Source organism: Microtus pennsylvanicus, chromosome 3, assembly GCF_037038515.1.
Source record: "Microtus pennsylvanicus isolate mMicPen1 chromosome 3, mMicPen1.hap1, whole genome shotgun sequence".
NCBI lineage: Eukaryota > Metazoa > Chordata > Mammalia > Rodentia > Cricetidae > Microtus > Microtus pennsylvanicus.
The window spans coordinates 127,764,584-127,783,972 of NC_134581.1; the positions used below are offsets into that span (position 1 = coordinate 127,764,584).

The following is a 19,389-nucleotide window of genomic DNA, read 5'->3' on the forward strand; positions in this document are numbered from 1 at the left end:
GTAAATTTATTTTTGTTGGTATTTTGTAACTATTATGTTTTGGTACTGTTATGACTCATAATGTGAATATTTTTGGAGATACAGGTTTGCCAAAGGGGGCTGACCCACAAGTTGAGAACCACTGATCTAACTCTCAGTTACTTAGAATGAGCTAACATGCTCCTGCTCTAGGCTCTCTTTGAAACATGTCTCCATAGCTTTTGTACTGTTTGCTTCTCGGTAGAATTATGCTGAACTCCTTTTGATTAGCGGCTACTTTTTCCTTTGCATTAGGTTTTTCCCATTCACCTTAGCTGCAGCTTATTTTCTGTTTGCCTCCTGTAGACCTACATATAAACATGTGGAAATAGTCATAGTCTTAGGGCGTTATTTTTTTTTTTAAAGATTTATCTGTTGTTTGCATGTGTGCCTGCAGGCCAGAAGAGGGCACCAGATCTCATTACAGATGGTTGTGAGCCACCATGTGGCTGCTGGGAATTGAACTCAGGACCTCTGGAAGAGCAACCTCTTAACCTCTGAGCCGTCTCTCCAGTCCCAGGACATTACTTTTTATCATTTCCCCCACATCAGTAAGATTAAAGGCTCTCCCTGAATCAGTAGAAGGTACAACACTATCCTTGAGTTATTTTTAACAAAAAGTGTTTTATTTTATAAACAACACATGGAAAGCATTTTATCTCTCAGTACCACTTCTAGTGGCTTTTATTTTATAGTGAAGTGAAAAGAAAACCAGGATGCTGTAGCCAGTTGGTTCTGTCACTGTGACCCTGAGTGAGTAGCTTTACCTGAAGAGAGGGCCAACTTTTAGAGTTAAAACATCTATATGTGTATGGATGTTTGCCTGTCTGTGCACCACGTGTGTGTTGGTGTCTACCGAGGCCAGAATCAGGTGTCAGATGCCCTAGAATAGGAGTTACAGATGGCTGTGAGCCATCCGGTGGGTGTTGGGAATCAAACCTGGGTCCTCAGAAGATCAGCCAGTGCTGTAACGTCTGAGCCCTCTCTTCCATCCCAATTATATTCCCCCCCCCCTTTATGATTATTTTTCTTGATCTGCTTTTCAGAATGTTAAGGCACTCTATTTTGGCTTGCACACACAAAGAAGTAAAATAGGTCGTAGCTTTTCCTTTGTGCTGCAGTTGATTTCAGAGTTCAAGAGAGCAGTTTTAAATGTCAATAATGACTGTTTTTGAGGTAGTAGTCTCACTTGATTGTTATTGTCACCATAGTTCAGCAGCAAAGAATTCATGTGCTGGAAAAGCTCTTGGGACCTTTAGGCAGGTGGCGCGACGATTGGTTTCTGATTGCTTTAGATCTGTGCTGTCCCTAAGTTTTGTGTACTCTTTATGCTTAGAGTGGTTTATAGAACTCCACTCTTGTTCTGTGAAGTCTCTGGAATTTCTTTTTTCTTTGTATTTTTATGTGTCTCTGTGTGCACCTTTTGCTGATAATAATGATCAGCTTGTGAGCTCGAGGAGGACACAGAACTGCTATTTCCTCTGCCTGTATTGGGTGTTCTTACAGGTCCACGGCAGCCTTTTATACGAACTCTGAAAATTACCTACAACTTTAACTGTGTTGACGTAAACACTGCTCTTGCTTCCAAGGAACTGTAGGGTGTTTATTCTGAGTCAAATCTGAGTGATGCTGCCTATAAGTGTGGGTTTGAGCAGTGTACTCCTGTAGAGTGGTTGTTCGGTTCTATATTAACTAAACATGTTGATGAGGGGAACTGGGTTTAGTGTGATGGGGAGAATCTTACGTTCTTAGTGTTTTGGTGGAAGCTAGTATGCTGCTAAGTGTTGGAGCCCACAAGACTAGACAGTTAACGCACAGCTGACAGACTAGTAGGCAGATCCACGGGAAGTGTATACGTCCACGTCCGCATGGAGCAACCTGTTTTGCAGAGTTGCGGGAACACTTGTCTTTTCCGAAGAGTCACTGTCATATCTGTAAAAGCCTTGTGAAGCCCTGATTCTTCCCTTTGGAATGGGATTTGTTCCCAAAGCACCTCAGCAGTTTGATTTCTGAGCAGGCAAGGGAATGACCTGGCTCCAGTCCACCTCACCATGAGGCCTTGGAACGCTGGCATTCACCCTTTGTTCTAGCAGTCAGATTTACATAGAGTCAGTCCCAAAAATTACCTGCTAACAGACCACATAGAAATTTCTATAGAAGACAGGTATTGAGCAGGAAGACAGCATGCCCCACCTTTACTAACAAACAAATACTGGGCATCCCCAAAGTTGGTTATCACCAAAGAGATTAGATGAGGAGAAGGGGTGAATCCAGGTCTCAGGGATGTTTAGTAACTTTATCTAATGGTTTGGTATGTCAGGTACTTTCCCTTGAATGCTGGCTCTTTCCTGGGTTGGGTCATCACCTCCCAGGCATCCAAGAAGGTTATTTTACTGGTGAGGACTTTGCCTTGATCATCTTTGGGGAATAACTCCTTTCTGGGCTGAAGTCTGTGTGGCCAGTGATAATATAGAGGTCCAGGTAGTCCAGTTTCAGATCTGTGAGGTTCTTTTGAAAGGCTTCCTTTAGCAGTTTTCTCTCAAAGCAGGTGGGCCACAACTGCTAAGTTTAACAGTTGATTCAAAGTTTTCCGTAGTGTCAGAAGAGTGTTAAGTTGGATAAGGAGCTTGATAGCTGCCTTAGAGAATCTACTGCTGTGATGAAACACCATGGCCAAAAGCAGCTTGGGAGTAGAAGGGTTCATTTTAATCTTTCATATAATAGTTCATCATTAAAATCAGGAACTCAAGTAGGGGGTAGTAACTGGGAGACTGAAGCTGATGCAGAGACCATGGAGGGGTGCTGCTTATTGGCTTGCTCCTTATGGCTTGCTCAGCCCAGGGATGGCACCACCCACAGTGGTCTGGGCCCTCCCCCATCAATCAGCAAGTGACTTTGTATCATCTTGACAAAGAAGTAACCAGCTTAAGTGTGTACACTGCTGAGTTTGCTAAATGGGGCAGCTGTTGTTATTAATACAAAGCTTTTCTTTTTTCCGTTTTTCAGGAGAAGTCTATGAGATGTAAATTGTTTCCTAAATTTGGGCATCTAGCAAGTTGTGGAATCAGGGTTCTTAGTTAGATATACATTACATAATTACTATTGTTATTTTAAATGTTTGTTTTTTTATTTATGTAGAATTGAGTGCTTTCTGTTAGAACATAACTCATAATGTACAGAAAACACGATAGGAAGTTATAATCTGATACACTTATTCATTTAATACAGCCGTTCTCAATCCTTAGATTAGGTTGAACCCTTTGGAGGGTCAAATGATCCTTTTACAGGGGTTGACCAAGATTACCAGAAAACAGATATTGTAATTCATGACAATAGCAAAATTGCAGTTATGAAGAAGCAACAGAAATATTTCATGGTTGGGGTCACCACCACATGAGGACCTGTGGCAACATTAGGAAGGTTGAGAACCACTTGTCAAATAGGAGTAGCAAATTAGTAAGGTTGCATTCCTATCGACATAAATCTTATCAAATTCTTACCAGACTTTTACATTTGCTGAGTGTTGTAACTCTATCATAACCTGTGTAGGTTCAGTTGAGATATCATTTTTTTTGGAGCTTGATAATTCAGAAACTTTTTGTATAATAATTTTAGCAGAATTTAAAAAGCAGTAGAAAAAGTGGTTTTCTGTTCATGTTTTGCAATAACACATTGCACACAGACACACAACACACACACACAGTTTTAAGAAATGAAAAGAGTAGGTAGGGCTTGTCTCCTTACATTCGTATTGTCTACTGTTTGACTCAACCTTTTCTTACGTTAGGATGCCTTCTAATGACTCACAAAGATTGGATTTTCTATTTTCTACCTAAACACCTCTTCCTACCTGTGGTCTTGGAGAAGGCAATTGCTAGTTAGGTCAATTTGATTTGACCTTTGAGGACTCTTGGAATTGAGCTCAGCTTTGGGTGTGTGCTCTGAGTCTTTACCGGGCATTGTTCTTGAAGCATAAATAGGAAGTCAGTTTTATTTCTTAGGTTAAAAAAAAAAGTGAAATTTTTCCTTGCAGAATGACTCAGATATCCAAATAAAAGGCAAAGTTTAATATTTTATTATTTATTTATTGAAAAATTTATTTTCCTTTTTAAAATTATATTCTTTTAGAAACTAAATCACCTTCATTGAAGGCACATTCAGAATTTTAAAGTGCACCATGAGGAGTAGTTTTGTCCACAGCTTACTGTTGATGTGAAGACCAGTCAGATTCATACAAAATAGTTACTGTTGATGTGAAGACCAGTCAGATTCATACAAAATAGTTACTGTTGATGTGAAGACCAGTCAGATTCATACAAAATACTTATTGTTGATGTGAAGACCAGTCAGATTCATACAAAATAGTTTTTCAGGTTTTTTTTTTTTTTGTTGTTGTTGTTGTTTTGAGACAGGGTTTCTCTGTAGCTTTGGAGCCTGTCCTGGAACTAGCTCTTGTAGACCAGGCTGGCCTCGAACTCACAAGAGATCTGCCACCTCAAAAATAAACAAGCATACAAATAAACAGATACAAATAAATACCTTTGAGAAACATTTTGATTGTTTGGTGAGGGTTTTCTAAACGAATATGATCGAGCAGAGGCATTAAATACTGATGACACATCCATCCTGTAAGATTAGCAGTGTAACCCTGATTAGCAGTTAGCTTTAGGCCTGAAGCATTATTATTGTCTGATACCATGTTGAGCTCCTAAACGTCTGTAATTCCAGAAAAATCCAGTGTTCTTCCGGCCTCTAGGTACTTGTACTACTCATATGTCATGAGTACATACATATATGCATAAAGATAAATCTTAAACACATTATTTGTGTTTATCATTGAATATCAAGTTAATTTGATGTTTTCTGTAAGCCAGAAACAGCCTAGTCTTTGCTTTCCTTCTTAACTCTTTATAATTTGCCCATCTCAGTAAGAAAATAGTTTTCTCTGGTGCAGTTGCCACCAGACTCAAAGCCGCCTTGATCCGTGATGCCAGGGACAGTAGCTCTCTGGGTGTTCGAGTGTTCTGTTTATCTCTTCAAACGTTGTGTTCTCTTGGATTCCATTCTCTTGGATTCCACTGCACTGGGGCCTGCTGAACTTGTTTCCTTTTTTGCAGAAAAGGAGCAGCTAGGAGCAGTCATTGGCTCCTCCTTCCAGGGTTCTGGGGAGGAAAGTGGGTCAGCATTCATTCTCTTCCCTGCCCTGCTACATCTACTCTCCACCTACTTGACTTGCCAGCACTGACCGTCCACCGGTCATCCCCAAGCAGCTCCCGAGATGCCCTAATGCTGTGTGGACCCTCAGCAGTTCATCTGTAGTCCAGATGAATTCAGTCCACGAGTCTAAATTGGGAAGAATAGCGAGTCTTCCCTAATCTCTTCAGGTGTGTGAACTGCAGCTTTGACTCCCACCCCTCCCAACACCAGAGAGAGCATGTTGAGGAGGAAACCAGCGTTTCTGTGGCCTGTAAATAGGGACTTTCTCATCAGACTCAACTGCTAAGTGCTTCAGCTGTTGAGGCCTTCGCTCTGTTACTCCTTTCCCTTTGCTTTTATTGTTTAATAGGATTTAAACCCTTCTAAAAGTTTTTCTTCTCCATAGATGAGGAAAAAAAGGCATGGATAATGCAAGTTGTGACCAAAGTAATAGAAATGCCAAGGTTGGGCAGAGGAGACCCAACTGTGTGAGACAGCAGGGAAATTAGAGCCAGAGGGTCCTGGGAAACAGTGCCCCACTCAAAGGTACAGAAATGACACCATAGAGACTTGGGGAGTTATCAGTGCCCACAGACAGGTGTCTCTTGAGGTGTATTTGACACATTTTCCTTTGAAATGATTAGTATTATTAACAAATAACCCTTTTATAGTACTGACTTATGGTACTATTTAATACTGTTCAAGTTAGAGGATTATTATTGAAACATAGTCTTTAATACAGACAGAGCAAGCTTTGTTGTACTCAGTTCATGGTCCGGTTACCTAACAGTTGGATTTTATGTCCTGCTGTGTATACATGTGATGGAGTGATGGAGCATGATGCCTCTGGACTTTGGAAGAATTAAAATGACTTTGGATGGTATGAAACAATGTTTTATTAAGTGGAAATACTAGATGATATTGTTAGTGAGCTGATCTTGGCTTCCCTCTTAATAAGAAAACTTAAAAATGGACTTGGAAGCTTGGGGACCATTTTACTAGTGTTTGAGGTAAAACAACAGTACAGATGAGCTGCAAATCTTACAGCTGTGGAAAGGAGGGAGGTAGAAAAAAGGAAGAAAGTCATGACTTTTGAGTTAGGGTCCAAGACAGCAGGCGTGGCATGTTCTAAGTGCTTAGCATGAGGTGGGGAGAGAGTAAGAAAGGCCAGAGTGTCAGGAAAAAGATGCTTTGGCTTTTAGAAAAAGGCATAGAAAGAAAGAGAAGGAAAAATTACGCTTTCTGGATTCATAATTCCAAGTGTGGGCAAATTTGTCAGTGAATATGGCATCAGAGGGACTTTTGGGAAGTTCCAAGTTCATTTCATTTTCATTATGAGGCTAGTTACCCCCACTCCATTTTTTCATCTCCTTAGCATGTCTTCAGATAAGCCATCTTTCCTGCAGGGATGGGGGAGGTTGGGAAGTGTGGGGGGAGATAGACTCCTGGCTAAGTGATTAACAGGTTCAGTCAAGATTAAATTGTTTTGTTTTGTTTTTAGAGGTAGGGTTTCTCTGCATATCCCTGACTGTCCTGGAACTCAGTCTATAGACCAGACTAGCCTGCCTACCTGCCTCCGCCTTGATTGCTGGTATTAAAGGAAGGAGTACACCACCTCGGACAGATTGAGACTAAATCTTTTTTCTTACCTTTTTTTCCCTGCTTTTTTGCTTTGATTTTTTTTTTTTTCTTAGACAGGGTTTCTCTTTAGCCCTTGCTGTCTTGGAACTCACTTTGTAGACTAGGCTGTTCTCACGCTTGCCTCTGCCTCCAGAGTGCTGGGATTAAAAGCCTTTCCCACAATGCCTGGTTTACTGGATTAATCCTTAAGGGAGGACACAATACTATATAATGGTCAAAGCCTATGATGGGGGTAACATCATCAGCGACTTCCAAGATTGCCAATCCCTGTCCAGCTCTCTTGACAGTATAAGCAGAATGCTGTCAGTACTGTTTAAACAGCATATAGTATGCCCAGCAAGATTGTGCAACAGGAAGAGTGTCTGGCCTTGAAAGCCGCACAGCCTGAGTTTGGTCCCCGGATTCCGCAGGTTGATGGAGAGAACCTGCTCTCAAAAGTTGTCCTCTGATGTCCCAAACATGCCCCGTGGCACCCCGGCATCCACATACATGATAATAACAACAATAAAGTGAAGTGTGTAGGTGCCTAGAAAGTTAACAGAAGTGGCTCTGGAGCACTGCTGTTCACTTCTGTAGAAACGCTGTTAGAGCCAGGTCAGTCAATATTATGAAAATGTTTACATTCACTGTTTCAGGGACTGTATAATGATACACAATAATACAATAGTGTAAAAGGAACATTACTGAAGTTCTAGTATTATTTGTTTGATCTGTTTTTTTCTGCACTAGACTCTTGTTAAATATGCATTTATTTCTAAAGAAGTTATTTTCCACATGACTTTATTATGTCCCTTGTAGTTTCTCCATGTGACCTTCGATTACCAATTTTGTCTCAGTGCTTCATGAAAACCCTTTAGGAGCTAAAGCCTTAAGCCTGGAGCTCTCTGGCTTTTTTGTGTTTGTATCTTTTGACTCACACACTAGAGGGAACTCGGGTTTACCTGTTCTCTAGGTATTTCTTCCACACCGATCATGAACATGCTTCTGGTTTTGCTCTAGCTGTTATTTTTGGACGGCATTTCCTGTCTGTGGTCGTTGAGGAGGTTTCAGTTTCCAGTAGAGCTCCTTGCCTCTGCTCTCCTCCTACCCCGTGCTGAGGAGACTGCCCCATTAAATCAGCTGCTGGGTTTCCACAGTTCCTACTACATGAGCAGTGCCACTGCAGCCCCCTCCGACAAGGAACACCATAAAATTGTTATACTTGTCTTTGACCATTTTGTTTTTTCTTAACAGTTTTTTTTTATTAAATATTTTTATTTGTAATGGGCAAGCAGTAGTTCTTTATGTCTATGGGTTGTTCTGCTTTGAATGTGAAATGTCCCCAACAGGTTCCTATTCTTAGACATTGGGTTTGCTGCTAGTAATGCTGTTTTGAGGCTTTAGAACCTCTAGGAAGTAAGGCCTACGTGGATGAAGTCTTGTCTTCCTCTAGCTCCTGCTTCTTGTCAGCCCAGTGTAGTAGCCACCGCCCACTGCTCCGGTGCCATGACTGGCCAGGATGGCCTGTACTTACTTAGGCCATGGAGTTGTTTAGAAATTAATAACAGTTATAATACACCATTTTTATTTAAAACCAGGCTATTTAATAGATCTGTTACTTCATATACTTAGTACAGAATGTATGTTCATTATATTATGATTTTTTTCTCTCTCTCTAGTGTGTGTGTGTGTGTGTGTGTGTGTGTGTGTGTGTGTGTAGACAAAGGACAATTTTCAGGAGTCAATTCTTCCCCCTGTCTTTACGTACTGGGTACTGTGGACTGACTGGCCAGTGAGAGTCTGTAGTCCTCCGTGCCTGCCTCCTGCCATGTTGTAGGAGTGCTGTGGTACAGATGTGCATCTGCCTCCTGTCATGTTGTAGGAGTGCTGTGGTACAGATGTGCATCTGCCTCCTGTCATGTTGTAGGAGTGCTGTGGTACAGATGTGCATCTGCCTCCTGTCATGTTGTAGGAGTGCTGTGGTACAGATGTGCATCTGCCTCCTGTCATGTTGTAGGAGTGCTGCGGTACAGATGTGCATCTGCCTCCTGTCATGTTGTAGGAGTGCTGTGGTACAGATGTGCATCTGCCTCCTGTCATGTTGTAGGAGTGCTGTGGTACAGATGTGCATCTGCCTCCTGTCATGTTGTAGGAGTGCTGCGGCACAGATGTGCATCTGCCTCCTGTCATGTTGTAGGAGTGCTGTGGTACAGATGTGCATCTGCCTCCTGTCATGTTGTAGGAGTGCTGTGGTACAGATGTGCATCTGCCTCTTATCATGTTGTAGGAGTGCTGCGGTACAGATGTGCATCTGCCTCCTGTCATGTTGTAGGAGTGCTGTGGTACAGATGTGCATCTGCCTCCTGTCATGTTGTAGGAGTGCTGTGGTACAGATGTGCATCTGCCTCCTGTCATGTTGTAGGAGTGCTGCGGCACAGATGTGCATCACCACTTCTGACTTCTTTCCCATGGATTCTGTAGACTGAACTCAAGTTTTTAGGCTTCCATAGCAAGTTCTTTTGGTTGTTTGTTTTTTGTTTTTTTTTTCTTTTTTTTACTTGCTGAGCCGTCTTACTGACCTACATTGTTTTTAATAATACATATCATTTTATGCAGTGGGGCATTATCATTTTGTCAGATTCTTTGGTCAGTATTTTCCCTTTTCCCACGGACTTCCTCCTTAGCTCTAGTAATAAACACACTTGTAGATTCCATGTAATGTAAGACCTTGCAGCATTTCTTTTCCTGTGTCTGACTCACTTAGGCTCGCACAGTGTCCTCCATGTTTACATGTGGGAGAACAGTATTTCATTTTGAGACAAGATCTCATGTAGCCTAGGCTACCCTCAGATTTACTATGTAGTTGAACTTCTAATCATCCTGCCCCACCTGCCAATTGGTGCCATTGCAAGTATGTACCCCACACTCAGGTGGGCACACACGTACCCCGTAGACCCTTTGAATACTGCGGTACTGACTGAGAATGCAGACACCCACTCGGGTATTGACTGCAGTTCTTTTGAATATATCTCTGTAAGTGGGACCACAGGATCATTTGGGAATTCTGTTTTCTAAGGAGCCATTCAGTTTTTCTGAAATGACTGTATTATCTATCATTCCTGCCAGCAGTGCTAGGGCTCCTATTTCTCCATTCCCTCATCAGCACTTTTTATCTTTTTGAAAAAATAATCCTTGTTACAAAGGTGAGGTGCTATCTTCCTATATGTGTTTGTATAGGTTTCTGTCCATGCGTGCAGTGTGTGTGTGTGTGTGTGTGTGTGTGTCTGTCTGTCTGTCTGTCTGTGTTCTGGGTGTGTTTTGATAGGATCTGGCCAGATAGCCCAGACTGACCTTAAACTTGTGATCCTTTCACGTCAGCCTCCCTAGCGTTCAGATTACAGGTCTACATGGCCTTGTAGTAATTTTGAGTTTTTCTGGGGAGTCATAGTGAGCATGTACCTGTTGGACATATTTGTGTGTTCTTCTAAGAAGGCTCAGTTTGGCTCCTGTTTCCTGGCGGGGTTCTTTCTTGCCCCTGAGTTGCATTCCTGGCCGTTGGTCTCTTCTCAGATGGATAGTTTGAAATGTTCTCTTTTAGTGTGCCATTTGTCTTTTCATTATCATTTTCTTTGCTCTGTAAAACTTTTCAGTGAACTCTTACTGTGCAACTCTTGGTGGCTGGGAATATTAGCTATGTAGACCAGGCTAGATCAAACTTACAATAATCCTCCTGCCTCTGTGCCCCGAATGCTGGGATTGTAGTTGGAGCCCTTATGTTCTGTTCCTCCATTTTTTTCTTATGGTAATTTTATGGTTTGTCAGTCTCATGTTTAAATCTTTGATTTTAATTTTTACATTTATGTATGTCCTCATGCGAGTATTCCATGTGTATGTTAGCTTTTCCTCAGAGGCCACATGAACGTGTTAGATCCCTTGGAGCTAGAGTAGAAAGCAGTTGGAAGCCATGTGGGTGCCTGAGCAGAACTCAGTAAACTCTTAATCATGGAGCCATCTCTCTAGCCCCTTATGGTTAAACTTTTAATCCACTTAGAAGTGACCTTTGAATGTAGTCTAAAATAAGGGCCTAATATAAATTTTTGTGTGGATACCCACTTTTCACAACACAGTTTACTGAAGAGATTGTACTTCAGTGTGGTGGTGTTAACATGTTCATTGAAAATTAGTGCAAGTTTATTTCTCGGGCCCTTATGTTCCTCTGCTTGTTCTATGTCCGTGCCATTCTATTTTGCCTACTGAAGCTACTGGAGTATGTTTGGAAATCAGGTCTTCTGGGTTGCTCTTTCTGCTTAGCATTGCTTTCTTTGACTTTTGCCACCTTGTGATTCCATATGCATTTAGGATTGCTTTTCTTTCATGTGTGTGAAAATAGCTTTGGAATTTGGTAGAAGTTGCATTGAGGCTGGACACTTCACCAATCCTAATCTCAGATCAGGATTCCACTCCCTTTATTTGTATGGTGCAGTTTCTCTGAGTTGGTAGACTTTCCTTCTTGCTACTGACCATCTGGCTGAGACCCTTTTCTGCACCTGGGTAGAAACTGTGTTGGCAGGGGAAGCTCTTCAGGTGCTAATTTATGTATTCTTGTATTCCTGGGCTCCTGAGGGAAATGCGTGGTGGTGGGTGATGTCTTGTGCAGTCCCTGTGTTGTAGATCCTCATGTCCACATATACGACAGCTCTTGCACAGGCCTAGCATGTTTGCCTTCTTTAGATCCGATCCGAGCAGCTGCAGCGGTCAAGGCCTGGGCTCCTCTGAAGGCCTTTTGTCTTCAGACCTCAGCTCTGCATCCTGTTCCTCTTGTTCTTATCATAGCCTCTTCTGAACTATTCAGCTCCCTCTTTTAGGCTGTCAGGTACCGCCTTCTCTTTGCTTCACTGCACTGCTCGCTGCTCTGCTGTCTGAGATGCCGCTATCTTTATACCAGCCCACACGCTAAGAAAGTAGGTAAGAGGTGGCCCCTGAAGAGAAATCATTTATGGGGCCTAATGTTGCAACAGGAGGAAAGGCTCAGGAGGGTGGCTCTCAGCCAACTCTCTTAGGTCAGCCTGAGTGGCCGGCCGGCTTGTTTCTGCTGCCAGAGGAAGGATATTTGCACTAATTAAGCAGACCTCACATGCAAATGAAGCTTTGGTTCCTATCTTCAATAACAGTGATAGTAATCCTTTGGACAAGTCATCAGGGGAAGGTTTAGTAACTGGTGTCAGCACTCAGTTGGACCCCACTGCTGAACGTTTTGAGGTGACCACCTACAACCGGATACCCCAGAGCTTTCCTGTATCCCTATGAGCAAGCTGGCTGCTTTTGTCATAAAGCCTCGTGCCCCAAATTAATCCCTCTTGCCAGTGTTTGGCTGCCTTTCCTTTTGTGGTAAAAGTCATTTTGAGCAGGTTACAATGACCATGGGTTCCTCAAGGACCCAAGGTACCAAGGGTAAGAAAACTTTTTTTTTATTTATTTATTTATTTATTTATTTATTTATTTATTTATTTATTTATTTATTTTTGCAACAGGGTTTCTCTGTAGCTTTGGGGCGAAGAAACTCTTTTTATGAAAATTAGGTCACCTGATCTTGCAGTTGACCATTAGATGTGTCCGGTGGACACACAGTCCCAGGATTTACAGTAAAAATCCTTGGTCCCTTCCCAGTTTGTTTGCTGTTGGGTCCTCTTTATGTGACCAGGACATACATAGAAGGAAAATCTTTGAAAAATTGCATTTACATGATTGCTTGGATTCATGGATAATAAGGGGAATGTGTGAGAAACAGGTCATAGAGTATACCCAGGTCAAAATACAAATCTGGGAACCAGGACCAAAGGGGAGCAACTCTGGGACTTCAGCTCAAAGTCCTCCCAGTGACTAGGTCATTAACTTCCCAATTCTGATTCACTGGATGGAAGGGTTTGAGGGGACACCGCACTGACCGACAGAAGCAGGGTAATTGTGAACAGGGTCCGAGGAAGCAGAGTCACTTGCGGTCTCATCCGGGGCCCTGGATGCCTCCTATCCTTTGCCCTGATGATCCTCTTTGAGAGTGTGGAGATGAGCAGGTCAAGCGTGGCTGTAGTGGATCCATGTGGGTCTCAGTCAACCTTGATGGCGGTAGGCGTGGTCAGTAGAATAACATAGGGTCCCCTTTACTGAGCTTCTAGAAACTTTGGGTTGTCCTCCTGACGACATAGACCCAGTCTCCTGGGCGGGAACTATGAGGTTCAGGGGGTGCGGGGACACCAGAGCCTTAAAGTGCTCTAAGCTTAGGCCAGATTTGCTTGTGAATCTATTGAACCCTTTTGAAGGTATCCGAAAGATGATATTTTTTCCAAAGAATGATTTTGTTTAGAGAGGCTAGCATTGTACATAGTTTTATCCTTTACCAAAGACCATGCAGAATTTCCCAAAGGGAAAGGCATTAATATTGAGAACCATTAGAAATGAAAGTAAAGGGTGCTGTGGAAGTGTGGTCTGCAGTCTTGCAGTGCTGGGACTTTTGTCGAGCATCAAAGGTCGCCACGCGGGCCACAAACAAACAAACCACACATCTCTGTTGAAAAAAGAGGGGTGAGCTGTGAGTAAAGATAACTTTTGTTTGGTTAAGACCATTTTGAACAGGATAGATTTTTTGATAAACTAAGAAGGGTCAATTGCCTCTTAAGCTTTGGAACTAATACTGAGGAAATCATTTTTCCCCCATCTGGTAAATGTATCATTTACAGTCAAGTCATTTGTTAAATGTTTGTAATCCAAACTACTCTTGTAAAATTGTTTGGCAAGTGCCACATTAGATACCAACAGATACTGCCTCTCTGTCTAATGTAGTCATTTAAACTCCTGTTATGAGAAGTGATTCATTCTTTGAGTACAAAATGAAAAAGTTGACAGATGTGTTGGGTATTGGGGTTGCGCAAAAATGAGGGACAGACCACCAAAACCTATTAAACTAGAAGCACACTTTATTCTAGAAAAAGAGAAAAAATTTTCATGGGGCATCAGAAACTTACCAGCTATAGCTGTGACCACAGCCAGAGATGGGCTTGTATGGCTGTGGCCATGGGCTGTTTCCGACCTCCCCTTTTTATAGCAAGAAGCAAGCATTAGGCATGAACAGAAGAATTTTTACAATCTCAAGGTAAAACTCGGATACAATTTTTTTTTTAAAACCAATTTCCATTAACAGGGTTTTTCAGTTAGACTAGTGTTTGTATTTAACCCATTGCTTCTCTCTGCCTCTTCCTGATGGTGTTTATCAAAGCTCTACACTCCCCTGATACTTCAGTTTTGCATAGCAGGAAGGGGTATGGAACAGTGCACAATCAAAAAGTCAGGTACATCCCATCACTTAAAAGTTAACTCAGCTCACATCAGTTGCTGGTCATGAGTGGCCAGGGGTTTTGCAGAGGGCTGCTTCAGCTATGCAGACAGAAGTGTGGAATGTAAATCAAAGTAAGCCACTGTTAATAATTAATCCTTCAGCTGCTGAGAAAGCTGCTGACAGTCTGTTCTCATTCTCCTAGGCTTACAACTTTATATTTCTTTATTTCTACTTTCCTATTTCTGGAACCTACATTTCTGTATTCTTATTCTTGGGCTTTTCAGATGTACTTAGAGATTATGTCACTTTAAAAGTAAAACAAACCTGGGAACTGGAGAGATGGCTCAGTGTTTAAGATACTTTCTTTTCTTCCTAAGGACCCAAGTTTTGCGCCCATGTCAGGTGACTCACATCTACCTTTAACTCCAGCTTCAGGGGATCTGATGTCTTCTGGCTTGCCCAGGTGCTTGGGTGTTTTAGTTCGGGTTTCTGGAGAGATGGCTCAGTGTTTAAGACACTTTCTATTCTTCCTAAGGACCCAAGTTTTGTGCCCATGTCAGGTGACTCATATCTACCTGTAACTCCAGCTGCAAGGGATCTGATGTCTTCTGGCTTAGCCAGGTGGTTAGGTGTTTTAGTTCGGGTGTCTTTGGCTATGAAGAGACACTACGACAATTACAACTTTTATAAAGGAAAACATATGATTGGGACTGGCTTATAGTTCAGATGTTTACTCCATTATCAGCATGGTGGGATGCAGGCAGGTATAGTGCTGGAGAGGTAGCTGAGAGTTCTACACCTGGATGGGCAGGTCGTCTGGAAGAGAGAGACGCTGGGTCTGGCTTGAGCATCTGAAACCTCAAAGCCCATTCCCAGTGACACACTTCCTCTAACTAGGCCACACGCTCAGTAGTTCCGGTCTTTGTGAATCTGTGTGGGACATTTTCATTCAAACACTAGCATCTTTGAGTGGAAATCTGAGTTGATCTTGATAGAGTATTTTAATACATCATACTAAATATACTATGTAAGTTGTATACAGTCATGAGTATAATCAATTCAGAGACACTCGTGGGTCAGTTTCTGAATTGTGAATGCCAGGCAAGGAAGGAAGTGAAACTGAAAAACTTGTGTTCCCAAAGAAGTGATGCCAGCCAACCCTGGCAATATTGACTCCTGTTCTTGTTAAAGTAGGAGATCGATCTGGGGTTTCTGTGCCCTCAGAGTCACTAAGGAACCCTCTCACCAGAGGGCAGGGTCACCCTACATGGTGTCCTCATTGTTTGAAAGATGTTGAAGTATTTCATTCAGCTGTCATTTATTCAGATTCATGATGAGATGAATGGTCCTTGCCCCACCTCCATCACCCTAATGAAAAGAGGATACAGTATTCTTTTCCCACAGAGATTATTCTGTGTAGTGTTACTGCAATGAAGAGATGTCAGTCTGCTGTTAACTTCCAGAAGTCTCATTCTGGAAACCTTTATATCTTAAGCATCTAGACATTCCTTTCAAGAGTTTTTTTTAATTTTTATTTTTAAGCATTTGTGTGCATGGTGTTCCAGTGCTAAACATTAAACTTGTTAATAAAAACTAATAGTGTCAATATTTATTATAACAAAATTATCAGAGCAGTGATTGTGTTTGTGCATGTGTTAAAACAGTGAATCTGGCTTTTATAATTTGGGACCTAGGCTGGCCTTGAGCTCATGAACCTTTATCCTTTGCTTTCTTAGTGGTGTAATTACAGAAAGGCATTGTCTCCATGCCTGGCTCCTTTTTGTTTTTGCATTTTATGTTTAGTGTTTAGGTAATATATATTATTAGAATTAATATTTAATTAAATTAAATATCTTATTACATTAAATATTTAAAATGTACACCGTGTAAAATTATTAGCTTCCAAGGTCAGGAATTTTAAGTCATTAAACTAGGATTACTCTTAATAGAATTACTCTTATTACTCAGTGGTTTAGAGCCATACTTTGAATCGGAAAGGCCTGATCCTGAAATGCTACCGTCTCATTCTCCAGATCAGCACTGTCCTATAAGACAGCCACCTGACAGCTGCCCGTAAGAGCTGCCGCAGGGAGCTGTTAAGCACATGGACTCTGACTAAGTTTACTAAGTGAATTTTAAATTGCATGTAAGTTTGATCAGTTAATCTCTGGATATGTGATCATGGTCACCATGTAGTTAATTTAAATTCCCAGCCCCACTTTTCTAATTTCCATAATTACAAGAATTAATTGAAATAGTATATTTAGATTGTTTTAACACTGTGACTGGAACAGAATATGTTCATGGAAAATATAATACATATTAATTTAAACTTGTTTATTTTTACTCTTTTCCAGGTTTAATTTATTTTTGGAAATCAAGTTCAATATTAAAAAGAAAAATCACACATTATTGGAAGCCATTTTCTACTAATTCCGATACATTTTAACTTATGATTTGATTTGAATACTGTCATGGGAGGAGCTGTGAGTGCTGGGGAAGATAATGATGACTTAATTGATAACCTTAAAGAAGCTCAGTACATCCGCACTGAAAGAGTAGAGCAAGCCTTCAGAGCCATTGACCGCGGAGATTACTATCTGGAAGGCTACAGAGACAATGCGTACAAAGACTTAGCCTGGAAGCACGGGAACATACACTTGTCCGCACCTTGCATTTATTCTGAAGTTATGGAAGCTTTGAAACTTCAACCAGGATTATCATTTCTTAACCTGGGAAGTGGAACCGGATATTTAAGTACAATGGTGGGCTTAATTTTAGGTAATTTTATTTTTGTAAATTTCTATTTATAAAGTGAGCTGAGTTTGCGTTCATGACCTACAGTGTTTGTAACTGTACCTAGTATGTCTGAATGTGTCTGTTTAAAGCTTAGGTGTGGAAACACACAGTTGTAGTCTTCTCTTTCCCAGCCCTGAACCTAATGATTGGTCATCTCTCATACTTTTCTGTCTAGTTACAGTAGATATAGCAGTCTGTCAGTATTTGAAATCAAGCAACTGGGCCTGGGTCTATAGCTGGGTTGGTAGGATTCTTACTTACCTAGCATGCACAAAACCCTGGTTTTGACCCACTACTTCACATACTAACACGGCGGTAGAAGAATCAGAAATCAAAGTCATCCTTAGTAACATACTACAGAGTGAGTTTGAGGCTAGTCTAAGAAACATGAGACACCCCCCACCCCAAGAAAACAACTGGTAGGCAAGAAGCTCAGGAGTATTGGGAGATGCAATGTGTTCTTTGTAGTGATATTTAATTTTTGACCGTTTTATCAGTGTCCCACTTGAAATGGAAAGGTAATTGTGTCAGTCTTGTAGACAGGAGTGTGGGAGTTAAACTTGTGGCCTGGTGAGTCAAAGCAAGAGACTGGGGAAATAACAGAGAAAGCAATTGTGGCATATTTTGGGTCTGTTGTACCAGACACTGGTGTCTGGTTATGAGCTGCCAGTGGGTGCTGAGAAGGAATTGAAAGAGCACCCAGTACTGTCACCCAGGCCATCTCTCCAGCCGCAAGTTTACACATTTTAGGTTGCTAACTTGGATTTTTAATAAAACTGTAGAGTTTGTAAACTTTGTCACAATTTAATCCTTAGGAACCTCTGTTATATTCACTTGTATCTACTCTTGGCTCCTCCCATAACCTTGGCATTCAGTTGCTCCTACAGATTGCCTTTCTGGACCTTTAATAGCAGTGGCAGCACACAGTATTCTTTTGCATCTCGTTTCTGTCTCTTATCTGTAGCTTCACAGTTCACATGCTGGAGTCTGACTGGGTAATAAATGTCACTGCATTCACAATTGTCTGGTGTTTTACCTACTGTTTTTGGTTATTTGGAGTACTGTCATGGTAATCTTGGAGCAACTTCATGTGGATTACTTTTTTCTCTTGAGTAGATCTTAGAACTAGAATTGTTGGGCTGAAGGTAAAATTATATTTACCTTTTTAAGACATTGCCAAACTTGTGTGGCCTGAGTGTTCTGTTTTTTCCATTCCTGCCTACATGGTAGAAGGGTTTGGTCCTCAGCATCCTCACTGACACTCAGTGCTGTATCTGTCAGCGGATGTGTATTTCCATCTGTTAGGTGCGGCTTAAACTTAGGGCTGGTGTATGCTATACATGCATTTACTCAACCACCAAGCTACACCTCCCTTCTGAGAATCTGAACCTGGGCTGGAGAAATGGCTCAGAGATTAAGAGCACTGACTGCTCTTCCAGAGGACTCAGGTTTGATTCCCAGCACCCACATGACAACAGACAACTGTCTGTAACTCCAGGATCTGACACCCTCCCACAAGGCATACATGCAGACACAACATCAATGCACATAAATTAAAAATAATAAATTTTTTAAAAGTAAAGTCTAATTAGTCATTATGAAGATTATTCCTGATAAGTGACTTGCTTTTGGTTGTTAACAAATCCCTTGAGGATGTTGTCTCTTAGACCTATTACACTTAAGCTGCCAAAGTGCCTTGCTGTGCACCCTTCACTCTGTACTGTGTAGGTATCTGTGCATCTTGTTTTCCGCCCTAACACCCTTTATTACATTATTAGCTTGGTTCTTCCTTTTTTTAACTTTAAAAATTAATTTTTTAAGTAATGGACTTTTTCTGGCATTTTCATACCTACTTTGTTTGGGTTGATTTTGCTCCTGCCATTTCTTTCCCCACTGTGCACTGTTCCATCAACATTCTCTCTTCAGTTTAGTATCTCGTGTGTTCTGCTGTCTTCTCTACTCCCCTCTGAAGACCTCCTATTTCCTGTCTCATGGGCCCCTTTCCTGGTTTTGGAGCCTTTATTCTACCTAGGTGCATAGATGTAGCGTTAGAAACTAAGAGTCACGTATACAAGAGAACACAGCATTTCTTTCTGATCCTGGCTACCTTGCTTTATACTTTCTCTAGTTTCATCCATTTTTCTGCAGATTTTATTTTTCTGTGCAGTTGGATAACAGTCCACTGTGTATCATGCTTTTGTTATCTGTTTATCAGTTGATGGACGTCTAGACTGGTTCCATTTTCCTGCTTTGTGACTAGAGCATCAATGGACGTGACTGTGTGTCTCTGGTAGCATATTGAGTCATCCATGCGTTTTATTGCTGCTGCCTCTAAAGGTTGGTATGCTGGTGATTTCCTTTATGGTTATTACCGCTGCCATTTACAGTAATAATAGCAGCAAAGAGTATGCGGATAACATACCGTG

General features: G+C 41.5%; 1 protein-coding gene across 5 annotated transcripts in view; it reads left to right on the forward strand.

Annotated features, from left to right (window-relative positions):
• Nucleotides 1-19,389, forward strand: part of Pcmtd1 (protein-L-isoaspartate (D-aspartate) O-methyltransferase domain containing 1) — a 60,463-nt gene that overhangs the window by 11,860 nt on the left and 29,214 nt on the right. For 3 of the 5 annotated variants that reach the window (XM_075967099.1, XM_075967096.1, XM_075967097.1), the window contains exon 2: nt 16,522-16,945. The exons of the other annotated variants lie outside the window; for them this stretch is intronic. In XM_075967099.1, coding sequence (XP_075823214.1) covers nt 16,639-16,945 — 307 coding nt within the window. In that variant the 5' untranslated portion in view covers nt 16,522-16,638. The remainder of the gene's footprint in view (nt 1-16,521; nt 16,946-19,389) is intronic. 5 annotated transcript variants of the gene reach the window in all.